We start from the raw sequence: 17,690 nt of genomic DNA, 5'->3' as shown, positions 1-17,690 counted from the left end.
GCTGTTTTGGGGTCTCAGTGGACTCACTTGGTTAAAACAAAAAGGCGCCTCCTGAACTGAAAGGAGAGGAAGAAAAAAAGGCAGAGTTTGAAATCCCATATTTCCCTCCAGCTTGGGCTCATAAGATTCAAATTTAGGAAAACAACAACCTTCCTCTGCTGTGAGCTCACTTGAACACATGCAGTGCATAGGAGATGTAAATGAAGAGTCTTAGAGATTAATCAAAAGGAGTGGAAACTAGAAATCTAAACTTTATATTTAAGCTTAAGAAGTAATTAATGTGAAAATGTTGCTTGTAGCCACTTGTGAGTGTCAAAGGTGCATGGGTTTATCCTCCTCAACCCAACCTGGGAAGGACAGAGGCAACAAAAGGAGGCAAACCACCCCTCAGCTTCAGTGCCTTCTGGTACTTACACTTGGATGGCATTCAGAGCCTTTGTTCTGTTCTTTTTTGCTATCACAAAAGAGTCACCTTTAGTGTGCCTAATTTGGCCTGTTTTTTCCCCAAAACTCCCATGGCCAAGGGCTCCTGTTTCTCTCTAAACAATTGGATGCTGTTGGCTGGGTGTGAAGAGAGTTTCTGCAAGAGCCCAGATGGTTCATGGCAGCCTCTTGGATGCAGCTGCAAACACAGGCAGGGCAGGATTGGCTCAGTGGCCCCAGTCAGCTCCACCTTTGCTCCAGGAGAAAGTCTGAAGGAGATGGCATCCATTGCACAAGGACTTTGGTGGGGCCTCAAAGGCATGTTGCAAACAGCGAAGGAAAAAAGCCTTCTTTTCCCATGATCATCTTCTCTTATGCAAGAGAAGAAACATGTGGAAGTCTGATGGGGCTGGACCTGTTCTGGGGCTACTCTGAGCCGTGTATTCAAGATGGAGTTCTCTTTGAGGCAGAAGGCGTTGAACCAAACAAAAATGCTGCTGGCAAAACTCCCTGCTGTTTTCAATTACTTTAGGGGTTTGAAGTGTTCACAAATGTCTCTCTGGGGAAGCCAAGCTCTTTACCAAAAGCAGGTTCCTGGGGGCCTGTCCCAGTGCAGAGCATGTTGTGGTAACTCCAGCAGCTGAAGCTTGATGACTCGAGCAGGACTGCTGGGCACTGTCCTGACAGATGCTGACCTTCCTGCAGGCTTCCCGAATTTTCCACCCAGGCTTTGGATGACATATATTTAATCAGAACAACATGACTGAGCTCTAGGTCACAGGACTGTGGGTGTTTAATACTTAAGCATGCAGCTGGGTTTAGCAGTCTCAGCTCTTTCTTGTCTCCGCACAAAGGGCTTGGCACCTCTAGAGAATGACTTGCACAAGATGCCTATCTTGGAAGGAATCAGCATGGATGAATTACCTAATTTTTGATAATTAAAGGAACAGAAGATGCAGCCCATCTCATGATCCTAGACACTGAGCAGAAAATAACTAAGCCTAGGAAGAAGAAGTTCAGACCTGGCTTCTGCAAACCCAGGGGATCAAAAAATACTTCCCTTGCTTTGCGGCAAGATGCATTTTTGTTATAAGCAGGGTGAACTGCTGGAGATTGTCTCACAGCTGAGACAGTTTGTATTCCCTGTGGAGAGCACAGTTTTTATCCCTTGCAGACTAAAGCAAAGATGGTGCAGGAACACCCAAGTCATTGGTGGTGGACTTCAAGAGAGCTCCACTTTGGGACAGACTCAGATCCACCCTGTCTAGGAACAATTCAGCATCGCTTGTGTCTGCTCAAGCTGGTGGCCTCTATAAGCTGCACTGGCAATCCTAACCCATTTATTAGTGGGGTGGATTTCACACCATGAAGGACTTTTCCCATGTCCCTAACAGGGGCAGCCAGACTCCTCTCTCATGAACAGCCAGGAACTGAGGTTGAGTGTATACCACAGGGAGGCCTGGAAGAATTCACAGGGCAGCAAACCAAGGCCAAATACACCTCCTCTTTTAAGAGGCTGCTGTATTTATTGAACAAAAAAAAAGTTCAGTCATGAGACTTGACCACTCAGTCTCCTCCTACCATCCCTAAAAGTTCATGTAAAGACAAATAGGAGGGTCAAGGTTGGTTGAAGGTCCCTCTCATTTTCTAGCAGCACTGGACGAGCTGCAGCCCATGGAAAACACCAGAGGGTTGTGTTTGTTAATAATTAGTGAGCACAAGCCCCAGCCTGGTGCAGGTCCATGTTGGCACCCATGGGGCTATGGTGGGGCTGGTGGCAGTGGCACAGATCCTGCCAGATTGTCCCAGCCCTTCCCAGCCCCACAAAGGCAGGGGGATGTATCAAATGCTGAAGGCAGCTTTACAGTGTGCTATAAAAATACCTGGGGGTGGGAACTTAGAGAGCACTCTTGTGCTTTCTTCACAGACAACTTGAACGGAAAAACTTGAATCGAAATGGCTTGAAGTTCCCCCACAGGCTCTATTTATTTTTTTAAAATTTTCTGTCTGTTGGATATGATTTCTGGCAAAAATGAGTTGTTAGCATTTGCATTTTCTCTCCCCTCTTGCTGTCTAACCCTCTTTGCTTCTGCCTGTAATGAAGATGGGGTGAAAAACTCTGCAAGCCACAAGTTCCAGAGCTGACTTTGGAAACACATGAGGCTCATTAGGCCTTTCTGCAGCTCTGGGTGAATGGTTATTTTATGGTTATTTTTCCCTCTCTTTTTTTTCTTTTTTGGTGTTATTTTTGTTAGTTGTTGTTGGTTTGGGTGTTTTCATTGCTTTTTTTTTTTCCTTTCCCCTCAAGAGAAGCAGTTCCAATCTCATAAATGCTTAAATATGTAGCAATAAAGTTTGAGAAGTCTCCAGCAGGGCAGCTTGAGAGACTCTGGACTAGATCAGCAAAGAGTGCTGGGGAAAAGAAGTCACAGTTGCCTCTCCACAAAACTGGGAATTAGGCAGACTGCAATCCCAGGGCCTGGAACCTCCTGAACCCCAGCTGCACTGGGGCAGGACAACGTTCTGAGAAGTGGCCAAAAAGAAGCCTTTGAGCTCAGCTCCCTGGGGGCACCAGTGCCCAGCTCCACCACTGTCCTTATGAGCAGAAATCAGCAGCCCCACTGAACAGCCCTCTGCCCAGCACCAGAAGAGACAGCATCTGGGTTTGCTGTCTTTAAGGGAGTCAGAAACTGCTCCAGCTAGAACCTGGACAAAGTCCCATGGTCTCTACTTTAGTTAGTTAACGAAAGTGAATTTTGTTGGCTCTTTTCCCCTGCCCACCCTACACTCCCACATGCCTAATCCCCCATTTCCTCAGCCTTCATCGTGCTGGAGCTGACTAGATTAATGGGAAATGTTAATATGTCAGGCCTGGAAGGAAAGCAAAGAGCTGGTTGTGTTTGAATTCCACATTAATCTACTTGGTGATGAAGCTATAAATCAAAACCTGGAAATTTTGCCAATCTGAAATGATGTGTTTAACATTTCAGCCCTTTCCTTCCTCCCTCTTGCCCAAAATTGCTTTGCACAGCCTTTTACAGCAGCAGGGCAGGCGTGCAAAATACTGCTTTTTCTCCTGAATCTTTAACTGTGCTTAAATATAAGATGTCTTCAAGGCAACCAGGTGAAGAATGATGCTGAAACAAGAATGGAATTTCCAAACTGTTCCTTTCTGAGGAGGAAACTGTGTTTCCTTACAGGGCGCACAGGGTTGTGGGGGTGTCTCAGATCCCACCATGAAGTGGAAAAAGTCCTTTTTTTAATGCACTACCCAGCAGAGTGCCAGCAAAACCCCAGGTGAATGGGGAAGAAACCCCCAAACCCTCCAGGTCACCTCCCCAGTGCCCATGGCAGCTGGGGGAAAAACCCTTAGCACCCCATGGCCAGCAGTGTGAATGCACCTGGGGTACATTCTCCTCAGGGGAAATTGTAGGATCTGGACAGTAAAATCACAGAATGGGTTGGGTTGGAAGGAAGCTCAAAGATCCTCTAGTTCCAATCCCTTGGGCAGGGACACCTCCCACTAGCCCAGGTTGCTCTGAGTCCCATCCAGCCTGGACTTCCAGAAAAGGGGGATCCACAACTTCTCTGGGCAATCTGTTCCAGAGCCTCACTGCCCTAGTGAAGAATCAATTCCTCATATACAACAATTTCTTCTTAATAGCCAAAATTAAACTTTTTGCTAAAGTATAGAATATTCCATGAATTTCCTTATCTGCCAGCACAACAAAAGCTCTTTCCTTTTCCTCATTCTAGATTAGCACCCAGCCCCAAAATTCTATATCCCAACCTTCTTACTTAATTCTGTAACTGGACATTTGGGGACCAATGAGGTACTGCAGGCAATTCTGCACTTGTGCCCATAACCTGAAGGAATTTAATCTGATTCTGCCTTGGTTTCTATAGCAGTAAAATTACTTAACTGTCTTTCCAAACACTTGGTGGATAAGAAGCAGTGTGTAAAAAGTACACATTTTCTACAGAGAGTGAGGAATTAAATGTCTGTTGAGTGGTATCCTTGAGAGATGGCTCTGCATCCAGTGGTCTGCCTCTGACTTGGTAGGAGCAGTTGGTGGGATTTTAAACAATCGAGACACATAAACACATTTTACTGTAGATGTAGGTCCTGCACTGCCTAATGTTCTTTGACATTGCACAGGCATAGCTGGGAAACTAAAACATTTGTTGATGGATTTGGAGATTAAATAAATAGTGAATTATCATCAGGATGTGAAAATGCAGAACTGACTGCTTATCCCATAATAATAAGCCAGCCCTCCCCCAGTACTTCTTGAAATGTGAGTACTTCTGCAAAAGCAGGCACTGTGTTAGTTCACAGGGCCATTTGTTTAGTAGGTCAGAGCAGTCAGACATCTGGGCATTGGTAAAAATACATCCGACAGCTCGGTGACATCTTGCACAACTGACTGTCTGAGAGCCCTGACTGGAAGTTTATTATTTGTTCATCTCCCTTTTCAAATGAATTCCGATCATGCAGCCAGACAACCGCACAGTGGATCACAAAACACAATTAAAATATAGCAAGCATTCATTACAATGAAAATATAACAACTGGTGAATATTAGCCCCACTGAAAACAGATCAAGGCAAGAGGTTTGTTTCAGACTGGGCAGACAAATGTGTCCCTGGGAATCACAGCAGACTTAGGGGAGGGTTTATTTGCCAGGAAAGAAATGCAGTCTGAGACAGATGATGGTATTCTTCAGGGCACCAAAAGCCTCTAGCTCTCTGTACTGCTCAGACGGTCTGAGTACCAAAGCATTGCTTACAGACAGTGAAAAATGGAGTCACTCAGCATCCCTGAGACAAATACAGTCTGGAGACCAAGAATGAACAATTTTTTGATTGTTTTAACCTATTTTATAGCAACTGCTGTTTAGAGTGCAGCTTGAGCAAGTCCAGACTTCCAGTTGCTGTGTCAGACTGGATTTGAACACTGAAATGTTTCAGATCCCACTCTAACACTGCAGCCAGCATCACCCCAAAACTTCTATTTCATCTAAAGCATTGGTGCTGATTTTCTGAGAGCAAAGAAAGTAAAGTCTGTCTTCATAAATAAGGGAATTACACTGATTATGTTGATGCCTGGAGCTTGTTTTGTTTCCAAGAACCCATTGGCCCTTGTATGGGTTGTAAATCTGTACCCTCTGTACAATGTTGTCTTAGTTTTTATATATTTTGTAGATGGGACAGTAGAAGGCAATAGGCAAGCTTTGGGATGTTTGTGTGGTGGAGACAAAAGACTAGGGCAAGGATACAAAAAAATTAAGTCAGAACAACCATGATACTGGCTGGTGGAGGAGCTGAGTTCTCCCAGGGTTGGGTGCCCAGCAGTGTGGGTGCTGCTCAGGCAGAGCCTGGCTGTGTGCTGCACTGCTCTGCTGCCCCCAGCCCTGGTTCAGCAAAAGGCACCAGAACCAGAGATGTGATTAACTCAAAGAAAAACACAAAACATACTTTTCAGAGTATGAAAAAGCATGGCTTAATTTTACAAAGTTGACTAATGTTTCTCTTTAATGTTTCTTTTTAGGGTTTTTCTGGTTCTGGTACCAGCAGAAGTCCTACACTGGTCTGCTTTGCTCCCAAGGTGCAGTCGCAACAGGGATTAATATATAGTAACAACAAAAACTAGCACAATCAAGAGATTATTTGCTCATCTAAATAGTCAGCAGTGGAAGAAGTTTCTGTCTCTGGGAAGTGATTAAACTGTCAGGCTTTCTGTCCAAGCAATATTCTGCTAAAATACCCTGCCAGCATTTAAATTGGACGATGCTGGCTACTGGGGAAAATGCTTTTAGGATTAATATACATAAGTGTAGAGTTAGCTATCAGCTCATGCTGGCTGCTAATAACAATGCTGCTGCTGGAACTGCACAGGGATGAGCTATGAGATGCCTTTTTCAACAAACCTCCACCCAGCAGCAATTCTCCTGGTACATGACCCAGCATTTCAGATCCTCTCCAAAGAATTGCAAGCTCACGGGCATTGACAAATAAAGTGACGTGGTTTTACTGAGCTTTTGCAGATGTTCAGAGGTTCTGTCTGAGAAACAAACAACTATTCGAGTCCGTCCTGACCTGTGAGTGTTTTTCAGGCTGCATTAATGCTTGTTTGGGTGGGAAGAGAAGCACCTTTGCTGATCTCATTTCTTTGGTGACTCTGGCAAAGGGGAATAATATACCAGGATTGTGATAAAATGCCATAGGGAATGTCTCAAGGCAAGTGCATTTTTCAATGGAAAAAGTGCACTTGTGGATTGGCCAATGCTTACAGCAACATGAATCTGCTGGGAGAATGGCAGTTCTGGGAGTCTTCACAGGCAGTGGCATGCCCTGATGCATGGTGCATAGGCTGGGATTCATTATCAGTAATCAGAATCTGGACACATCTGGAAACCCACTCATTAGTTTTTGAGGATGATTTTACATAGGTGGAAGGTAAAAATCAGGTTCAGCATTGAGTCGTTTTGCTTCCCCTCCCCTTTCCCAGGCCCACGTGAGCTGATTGGCTTCAGGTTCAGGTTCCTAAGACAAGGTGGAGAGAGAGTGTGGGGCAGCCCCACACCAGGGGCAGCCTCTGCACACACTGAACTCTGGGTTCAGCTCAGTCCAGAGTCAGCAGAGCCCAGGGAGGGCAGCGTGGTTCCCTTGGAGCCACCCCAGTGGTACCTCTCAGGGGGGTTTCAAAGCCAAGCCCTGGGTAATGGGCTTGTGTTACTGGCTGTGGGTATCTTCTGGAACAAACAAATACTTAAAATAAAAATGCTGCCCATGCTTGCTGAGCTCCAAAGACCATAAAATCTATTCCTGAAGTCTGCTGAAACCAGAGCATGATTTGAAGCTGGTTTAAAGTTTGCTGAAATTACTAAGAGCCCTGCCCTGGTCTCCCTCTAACCAACACACACAATTTCTACAGGCTTTTAATTTGTTGCTTTCTGTATGACTTGGCTTCACACATGGAGACTTCCAAAGCCCAGGAAAAGCAAAATACCAAGTAAATGGGAGTAGCAGAAAATCCATTTTCCAAATGCAAATACCAATCCGTCAGTCCAGCATCCGGCATTGGACAAATCTGTGGAGATGATAAATCGTAATGGGTTTGTCCCCACAGCAGAACAAATGTCTAGCCTTAGTTGTCTAAGGCTGATTTAAAAAGCAGAGAAGCTGATGGGTTTACACTGCAGCCTCGACTCACCTATGGACTGAAATGAGTTGTTTTTCAAAGTGACATTCAGGACTAGTTCCTTCTGTGCTGTTCAGTTTGTTTAACCCAGTTTAATCAGTCTCAGAAACACACAGAGTTTATTAGGGCTGTGTCACTATACCTCAAGCTGTAAGTAGTTAGTGTAACTCTACAGAGAAGCCAGTTATCCAAGCCCCAAAGCTCTCTATACCACATAAACCATACATCAAACAAACCAGAAATTTTAGGCAATCAGATGCCTGGGACTTTGCAAGATGAAGCAGTCAGAAGGCATTGCACAAGTCACTTAGGGGTAATTAGTTATACTACAGTTGAAAACCCTCTGCAAATGCCCATTTTCCACAGATTAGGTGCCTTTAGGCATCCTTTCCTCTGGGTAAATTATAAATTATTCCTGTGCAGCTGTAGGGACAGCCTTAAGATGCAGAAAAACTAAAGTTCAAGGAAAGGGGATATAGCAGATTGAACATTAATTTGCTTTCACTTATTCCCCCCTGCTCTGTGGGAAGGAGAGTTTGGACCTGTGTTCCACCATAGGAGACCCCATCACCATCCTCCAAACCAAAATGTTTCTCCTTCCACACCTCCCCTGCCCACAGCATCCCCTCTGTCCCACCGCTTGTGTGGGACCCAAAGTGGTTGGCAGGAACAGGAGAGGACCCTGTGAGAGTCCCAGGGGTCTCCCCCCTGCAGCCTTGGGGTGTGGGGGTCTGGCCTGATGTTGTGTTACCCTACCTGATAAACGTCTCTGGAAATGCACCATGGCTTCAGCATGAGCTGCAGGACCCTCAGGTTTCCAAAGCGGCAATTCCTCAGAGCCCGGGACGTCAGGCTCCACACCAGGCTGTCCCAGCTGTAGAGCAGATCCTCAAAGCCAAAGAGCACAGCGGCCATGCCAGCTCCCTGTGTGAATCACCCCAGATTCCCTGCTCCGAGGCAACCAGCTAATCCCAAGGTGCCTTATGAACTGCAAGGTTAAAGAGTCACTGAAATTTCCATCAAAGACGAAGAACGAAAAGCAAGAGAAAAAAACCTCAAACCACCAAACCACCAAACCAAAACGGACAACAAAAACCAACAGCCAAAATAAACTGTTTGGGGATGTGTCTTTCTCCCTTTGCATATGCCCTTCAGGATGTGGTTTCTCCCTCTGTGTATCTTCTCAGAGCGAGTCCTGCTGCACCCAAGGATGAGCAAGGAAGAGGTAAAAATACCTCTCCTGACTTAGGAAGGCATTTGCACATCCCTTGCAAAGGACTTCTTGGTAACACTGCATCACTTCCCAGCTCCCCGCTGCAGACCCAAGAAGCAAACTCGGATCCAAAATCATCACTTTGCATGCTCAGTCCTGGGACTCCATCCAGAGGGAAGAAAAAAGCCGCTCACTCTCTGTCTGCCAGCATTCCCAAGACATTCCACTATTGGGCTTAACTCTTTCAAACACTCCAGAAGAGCATCTGAGAAGGCAGCCCTGCCACATGCAACATTCCATCCTTTCGTTTCGTGTGTTAACTCACGATTGCACAGTTACACTCCACTCTTTTTCCCACCCAGCTGTCTTTTCTGGAGCCTTTTTATGTTTTGAACTCGTAAGGGAACTTAATCTTACATGAGAATTATGCAACAGTCTGCAAAGCACCTTATTTATCCAAGGGATGATATTTTTGAAAGTTGATGGCCTTTTAATACCAGTCTGATTCATCTGATGTGGAGATATTTTTAACCCTTGGTTAGCTCACATTCATAAGGGTGGGACTCGTCTGAACAAGCCCAGGAGGAAGTTCCAGAAGAACTGGATGCCAAAATACCCTTTTTGGTCTATGGATACAAAGATTCACTCCTGGCATCCCTTCCTAAAATAAGTGCTGAGAAAAGATCAGCTCTCTGCCTGTTTCCCTGCAGGAGCAGCTTGTCTGGGTGGAGACTTCAATGCTGTCAACATCTATGATGAGTTGAGATGAGGGAAGTGGTCCAGCAAGAGCAAAAACCAAGATGAGGATTTTGCAGTTCAGGTAAATCACCACAAAATCATGGAGCTAAGTTGCAAGACATTTTCTAACTAAATTCAATGAGTGCTTCTTCTTCCTATTTAATCACCAGGTGGGGAAACTGAGGTAGGAAATATTTTTATCAAAGGCACAGTGCAAGCCAGCACCCTTGGAGACAACTGCCTGTCAGTGCTATTTTTCACTCATTTTACTCTCCCTTCAGAGGAATGTGTGCAAAAAGACCACAGGATTTGGAGGGAGCAGACAAGAGTCAGCTGGAGAATGGCTGCATGGAGGCACTTCCTAGGAGGCACTTCTTAGAGGGGTAGGCAGCACAGCTTGAGCTGAAATCATGCAGGACCTGCATACACTGAACTCCTAAAACAGCTGGTTTGGCAGAGGCGGGAAGGTATCTTTTCCAAAAAGCCTCAATGTCTTCCCTTATTCAACTCCCTGGATAGGGGAGAAGTGGCAATATTAATGTCTGCTTGATTTTCTGTAGGTCTGTCCCACCATGACCCCATCTGTACTTTGTCCTTTGAGGACTGAAGGACACGAAGCGAGCTGTGCATCACATGATAACGGCACAAGGAGGCTCGTCAGCTCATTGACAGGGCAGGGGAGGGCCAGGAAAATACAGCTGCAAAATTCATGTTCTCAGCCTAATTGCTTCTTCAGGACTTCGTTTTTAGAGCAGCTTCATAGAATATAGTAATAAAATTGCAATAATGTTTCCTTTAAACTTGTTAGGAGCTATTCATTCTGCAAAGTGCAGTTTTCCTTCCTCCTCTCCCTGTCCTTGCCTGTTTTCTTGGTGTCCAGCCTTTGTTGTAATCTCCCTCTGTTCATCCTCTCTTGGTTATTTTCCTGCCTTTAAACTCAGTAAAACACTGCTTCTGTTAGAAAGAATGTAGACAAGGGACCAGGAACATCTCCATTATAAAGCCTAATTTGGAAGAAAATAATCATATATATATATATATTTATAGATATAAAACTATACAGACAATATTTGCTTCAGGCTACAGCCTGATATACAAGATCTCTGCCTGGGAGCAGAAGAAAGGAAAAGAAATGTGTTTGATAAAGGAAAACAGAGTGGGGGAAAGAAACCATAGCAAGTGATTGCTCTGGGATGTGACCTAACCCCTTTGGTATTCTGGAAAGAGGAGAGGAGGGGAAATGGAGGATATACCACAGTTTTAAAATTAGCTGCTCCATATGTGCATCAAGTCTTTCCTTATGGCTGAAAGGAGATTCTCAGCCCCTGTCCCAACTCGGTAATTACTCAACAGATGAGGGCAGCTCTGAAGGAGCCTTTTCACTTGGCTGATGACATAATCAGACTTTCTGAAAACAGTGCTCCTATGTATTTATTTAACTGATAGGCTGGAGCAGTCTCCTTAGGAGTCACTTGAGCCTAGAGAAGGCCCAGTGAACATTTCAGTGGATAGATTTACCTTCATGATTAGAGCAGATTGTCTGGTTTCCTGTGGAGGTTTTCCTGCTGACCCAACACGTAGTGTTTTTTGAGAGGGTAAAAGCTGTCTGAGTACAGATTGCTCAACCCACCTTGCAGGACACAAAGGAATTGCAACCATGGAGGTTTCTCAGGCAAAGACAGCCCATTCCCTCTAGAGTCAAGGGATACTCCACCAAAAGAGCTCTTTTCAAGCAAGGCACCACAGAATGTGCTCTTTCTTATCCAAAATGGTCAGAAGAAGTTACTGTTAGAGGCAATGGCACAAGAGAGGAGAAAAAATATTGAGAATTAGCAACTTGGCTCTTCCACTGGTGTACCTTTTGAGGAATTTCTGTAAAATCATCTTATAATTGTACAAAACGTGCTCAGCTTCACCTTCACTAAGGTCAGTTAGGAAAAAAAAAGCTCTTTGAGCTCTACAGAGGTCTACAGACATTTGCACATCTTTTCCTCTCTAATTATGCACTGATTATTTCCTGCTGTTTCTGAGAAAATGTCAGCCAAAACATTTACTATGAAACCTCCCACGTTTTACTGACAGTCCAAAGGCTGTTACTAGGGTATAAAAATAGCTCTTTACTTCCCTTGACAAAAAGCAAAAAACCAACCCCCTTGAGCTGCTGTGTGGTTTCATGGGACTGTCACTGGGGCTTGATTTCCCATCCCAAACCCTGCAGGCAGCTCCTCCTCTCTGCAGACCCTGCAAATCCCTGCCATGCATGGATGTAGGTGGGTGCTACCTGCACCAGGAGCTTGAGAGATGGGTCCATGTTCAGTTTTCTATGCTCTCGCCTTAGAACGGGCAGTTCAGCATCCTCTCCATCATGCTCTAGAGCAGGCCTTTACCCACAACTTTCTGATGGGTGTGGATGTGTTTGGGTGTGTTGAAAGAAGGACCTGGTGGGCGAGAGGCTGTTTCCTTTGAGTTTGCCATAGACATACCATAAATATCTTGTTTCTGCTCCACACATGGCCCCTGTGGTCCCTGTAGCTCCAGCCCAATGTGGTCTTTTAGGTTCTATTTCAAATTCAGGGCCCTTCTTGATCTTTATTCCTCTATAAAGAGGATTAATGTTGTCAGATCTGTGCCCAGAGTCCCCCTTTCATGTGAGAGGTTCATGCTTTCTTATGCTGAAGATGCTATTTTGAGATATTTAACTGGTTACAAGTTTCTCCTTGTGCCTTAATGGCATATAATTTTTGTGTCTGATACGATGGGAGCAGTTCAGGGATGTCCTGCTGCAAGTTATCAAACACATGGGTGAGGAGCCACCCTTCTCCCTTCACATGTGCCCAGGCAGAGCCAGGGGATGGGGGGACTCACAGCAGTGCCTCCCTCCTGTAGCTGCACTGAACCACAGAATCCCCCAAGATTTTCAAATGGTCATTGTGCCCCAAATCCACTTGGGAACCTGAGTGTCTGAGTGCCCTGTTTCCACCCAAGTCAAGGTGCTGTCATCCCTCATGTTGTCCCATCTGGACTTCTTTGTCTTTCCCCTGACATGTGACCTTGCTGTCACCCCAGGAGGGATCATGGTGGGTTTCTGTGTGTCCAGTTGGGAGCTTTCTGGAGTGTAGGGACTGCAATTAGTTGTATTTCTATTATTAGTTGCATTTCTTGTACTTTTGTACTTTGTATAAGGACAGCTTAGAGAGAAGGGTTTTAAAAGGATCTGGGAATGACATTTGATTTGAAATAGCAAATCCTGAGACCTTGACAGCTATTATGCAGCACATATGCTCCAGACAGAGGAAACCCTCCAAAATTTAATAGGAGTGAAAATAAAGTATAGATATTATCCATACTGGGTCTGCTGAGAGCTTTGATCAGCTAAGAGTTGGCTCTACATTAATTTTGAGTTGCTAAAGAATTGTGACCTCAGTCTGGCTGGGCCACAGCATCTGGACAATGACCATGCCTGAACCTCTAAAAGCTTGTAGAGGAGGCACAAAGACCTCTAGCTCACCTCTCTGGAACCTCTAGACAAGCAATTGTTCTTGGAAATATTGGCCCAAAGATCTGCTGCCCCATGCAAGTGTGATGCCTGTGCCTGCACTGCTTCAGTTACCTCCTAACTCTCACCTTCCACGTGCTTCCAAAACCACAGGTATGAACAGCCTCTCCCTGGCTCCCCTGGTCTGCCACTGCTGACAGCCCTAAAACTTTCCTGCAGAGAAAATTCAAGAAACTGAAGACTTCCCTGCTGGTTGCATTTTAGGATGAACATCGCGAGTCAAAAATCCTGGCCAATTTCCTCAAGATGTTCTCACGAGTCCATATGGCCTAAAATATTCCATAATGAAATGAACTGCTGCTTCACAGTAATAACAGAATGAAAATTTACTATTCCAGTCATCCACCTTGATCATAACACTTCTGAAGCTCTTTGAAAATGTAAAGTGCTCTGGTAGTGCTAAGTATTATCGTTATGCCAACAGCAGCTCCGTCTGTGTAAGGCTGTTTCTGTCCTCACTCCAGAGATTTTTATTGTCTGACAGAGTATGCCATCTCCTCAAATCATACACATTTCATTTCCTAAAGTAAGTTGTGTTAGTGATTTAACAAGGTTTAAAAGTAGGTGAATCCTATAAAGCTGGGCTTGTACTTGTCCCTAATATGCCACCAGCTAAAGTGATTTTCACTTCTACTATGCAGAAACGTGAAAGAGATTGTGCAGAGATTTGCTATTCAATCCTCTTTCTCCATGGATGCTGTGGTGAATGAGTCTGCAGGAGGGGATGTAGGTCAGGACAATGTATTAAGGAAATAGTGCAGAACAGCCACAGAAAGTGAATGGTGAGATCTTAAATACGATTATTCACTTTGGAAACCCAAGCTTATGATTAACTCTGATCCTGCTGGGCACTGCGACCAGGCTCTCCAGTCAAAGGAGCACATGCTTGCACATGCCCAACACCACAAGGTTCATCTTCACCCTGCTCTCTGTTATCATGTGCAGAAATGCTCAGGAGAATTATTTTTGGCCAGAAGAAAACAGAAAAAAATCACACCCTGCTTGTGAGGCATGTATGAACAGGGAACAGCCTAGAGCTCATCCAGCAGCCAAGCTGTTTTCCTTCCATGTTAATCACCCATGTCTAAAACAGCCTCTGACAAGGTTCAGGGGTGAAACAATACAAACCTGAGACAAACCTGTGTCTGTGCCCATCAGGTGAGCACTGAATCCCAGACTAAGGATCGAACATGCCTGACTGCCCACAGAAGAAGTCATGCACTTGTGCAGTTACACCCTTCTTGTTTCAAGCTTTTGCTTATTCCTTTGGTGACTGGAGCAAGTGTTTGCCTTTGAGGGCTGGAATTAGATGGTTACTAAGATCCTTTCCAACCCAAACCTTTCTATGATTCTTTATGACATTTCTTTATGTTACATCTGAGTTTCATATAAGTTTGAATTATATATTTATCTTGTGTGTCCCACCCTTTATCAGGTGATGATCAAGCTGTCCCAATGGCCTTGGCTGAGGGCTGTGGTTTGGAAGACACACATTTTCACATTGCAGGTGTCCCCTAACTGGGACTATTTGCCTGTGAGAAAGGACAGATCTGGTGGCTCATAAACAGCCAGCCTGCAGTTCTGCCCTATGGCGTGGTAGATAATTTCATGAAGGGCAGCCTTGCTGCCCATGCAAAACAAGCCTACACACAGCACAAATGGCCCATGGCAGCAGAACATTTTCTTGCAACTTGTCCTGCAGATATATTTAAGTATCTGCCTGATTCAGACCCAGTGGTAACACTCACTGCTTTCAATGACTGATACAAAGTCCTTTCTGTTCAGGCGAGGGTGAGAAAGAAGGAGGGCAAAGGGAACATATTTTAGAAAATCAGTGGTCCAGATTTCTCATGTTTGATCTTGCTTAGGGGTTGGAAAGTCTGTTCCTGCCTAAAATAAAGAAAGCATATTTAATTTATTTCAACGCTTCTTATAAAAAATCATTACTAGTAAATACTGATAGTGTGGTTAGGATGTAAGTGTCACTGGACAGAGAGGAAGATAAGCAGGTCAAATATAACCTTCAGAGTGAAAATGAGGAGGAATCTGGTCCCATTCCAGAAAAGTCATCAATTTCTTGAGCAACGTTAGAAGAGTCACATAGCTTTATGGGTCTCCATTTCCTCAATAGATTAATTCACTGTCATTTGTCAGGTGATATGAAATCTCAGGGGAACTGTTTCACGTTTAAAAGTAAATAAGTGTTCTAGAAAGCCAACTGGTCATGTTCCATGGGAGTTCTGCAGCAAAAATCAGAAACACTTCAGATATCTTGGGTCGATAATATACCCTCTGTGTTGAAAGCTCCTACACTGATTATCAAAATGAGCATAACTGTGGGTAAATAAATGTTCCCTGAGGTGAAGGCTGCTTATGTACGTGTGTGCTGCCTGTGGGAGTTGTGCTGTACACATCCAGGTGATGCTGAGTGTGTGCAGGGAGGCTGCCATGGAGGAGGGGGATGTCCCAGACTGAGCCCCACTGGGCTGCTAAAACCACAACGCCCTGTGCGTGCACACACTTGCACACTCACTCATGGCATCTGCACTGGGGCTGGATCACACTTTGGCTGCTTCCATTGCCGCAGCACAATTAATCTGCAGATGGGAAATGCGGGAGTCAACAGAGGGGGATTTCTGTACTGGAGCAGATCTTCCTGCTGAGAACATCTCCCCAGCTGGGACCAGTTAGACCTTCTCAGTAGAGCATGAGAGCTGACCTCTACCCTGTTTGCTCCCGAAACGCAGACCCCTGTGGCTGCTGCTAATGGAAAATCTCCATTTGTTGTAGGACAGCTCTGGATCCATGCCATCTGCAGTGATAATGCATGCACAGTTGACAGAAGAGGATAACTTGCACTTCTGTTGCTGGTTGGTTTAAAACCCTGAGCAAACATCAGCTTCTACTGCCTCATGATGCACTGGGAGATTTGTACCACTGAGCTGCCACCAGGGCTGTGATAAACAGGGACAAGAGGGCTGAAGTGCCCGTGTGGGACAGCCAGTCTCAGAGGCTGTCAGTCCTGGCCTTCCTTTCTCTGATTGCTTTCTACAGCTGCCACCACACCAGCATTTCCAGATGGGGTTCTGAGTTTCAGGAGGTATAAATAGTAGCCCACACTCCTACAGAGGTGGAGAGAAGTTAAACAAACTCTCCCATGCTCTGTCTTCCAACCTGATGGTTTGCCATGGGGGATCCTAACTCACTGTCTGGCTTGTTTGCTCTTACTTCCTGGAAAGAGGATAAAATAGATCGAACGTTGCTGGATCGAAGCAGCAAGTCAGTCACTTCATTGTCTCTGTGGACAGAGCAGACTGAGGCTGCTCAGAACTTAAAACAAAGAGGATTTACGCTTTTGATTTAGAAATTTATGACTCATTCCCATTTTGGCTGTTAGAAGCGGCTGTCATTTCCCCTGCCCCCAAAACATCCATGCCATAAAAAATAAAACCCATAAGCTCTTTGCTGTTCTTATCTTGATTCACAAAGAATTCAAATGCTCACTGTTGCTATCTGGAGCTTGACTTCCTGTTATTAAGAAGGACATCCTAGTATTTAAAAACATAAGATTTTTATTTTTTTCCCCTTCTTTAAGCCAGGCAGAAAGTCTAATGATTCTGGGGTTTGTTTCCTGCTTGTAATTAAGTAGGTCACAGCTGCAAAGCAAGAGAACAAGAAAATATTCAGATCACACAAAGCCAAGAGCTATTAAATCATTTGCAGCTGAAGGATATGGCAGATTTTCTTTTTAAAAAGAAGTCTCGAGTCTAAGGAAAACAAATATAGGAACTTTTAGGAGAATGATGAACTTGGAAGTTCTGCCCAAGCACCACAGTAGCTCAGAAAAAAAGGAGCGATCAAAACCCAGCTAATGTTGTTCACAAGTTGAATAGCTCTATGTGGCTGAAATAAATTCACTGCTTCATTGCTTAGAGCCATATATTCTACCCATGCAATCCACTTTGAACCACATGCAAGACTGCCCTCATTTCTTCTGGGCAGTTTCCACCAGGCCCTCCGTGTCAGCCTGGAATGCCACATCATGTCCTCTCCTGTAGGTCCCTCACACCCTCCCCAGCTCCAGATGCAGCTCAGACCTCCAGCAGTATCTCAACCCAGACATGAAGCTCCCATGGTGCCAAAGGTCTTTTGATCTGCACTTGTGATTTGTGTTGTTGTGCTGCCCTGGTTTGGCTCCCACTCCACTTCTGTCCAGGACAGCGAGCAGCCCTTGGTCCCTGCTCCTCTGCCCCCACCCACAGAACAGCACCAGCAGTGCATGCTCCATTGCCTTGACAAGCCATGCACATGTGGGTGAGCAACAACCTCTGAAGGCTCTGACAGCCGTGGTTCAGCCTTATCACAGACAGGAATTCACTGACAGAGCCACGTCACAGCCTTGCAAAGCCAGGAGAGCTTCCTTCACAGGCCGAGGTGTTGGTCTGTGAGAACCAGGCACTTAAAGTTGGTCCTGATTTGCCTAGTTTCATTTATTTCTGGACTCAGGAGAAGCATAAATGACTGCAGGTTTCTGTTTTGGTGCTTTTGCCTAGACC

The 17,690-nt window shown here is 45.1% G+C and overlaps 1 protein-coding gene across 3 annotated transcripts in view; it reads right to left on the bottom strand.

Moving 5' to 3' along the window:
- FRMD4A (FERM domain containing 4A) overlaps positions 1 to 17,690 on the bottom strand; it is a 209,551-nt gene that overhangs the window by 167,022 nt on the left and 24,839 nt on the right. For 2 of the 3 annotated variants that reach the window (XM_041413400.1, XM_041413401.1), the window contains exon 1: positions 8,384 to 8,892. The exons of the other annotated variant lie outside the window; for it this stretch is intronic. In XM_041413400.1, coding sequence (XP_041269334.1) covers positions 8,384 to 8,542 — 159 coding nt within the window. In that variant the 5' untranslated portion in view covers positions 8,543 to 8,892. Of the gene's footprint in view, positions 1 to 8,383; positions 8,893 to 17,690 lie in introns of those variants that run through there. 3 annotated transcript variants of the gene reach the window in all.

This window comes from Onychostruthus taczanowskii, unplaced genomic scaffold (assembly GCF_017590055.1).
Source record: "Onychostruthus taczanowskii isolate IOZ18803 unplaced genomic scaffold, ASM1759005v1 scaffold41, whole genome shotgun sequence".
Taxonomy (NCBI): domain Eukaryota; kingdom Metazoa; phylum Chordata; class Aves; order Passeriformes; family Passeridae; genus Onychostruthus; species Onychostruthus taczanowskii.
Note: the sequence above shows the minus strand (reverse complement) of the source record. Positions and strands in the feature narration are given on the sequence as shown.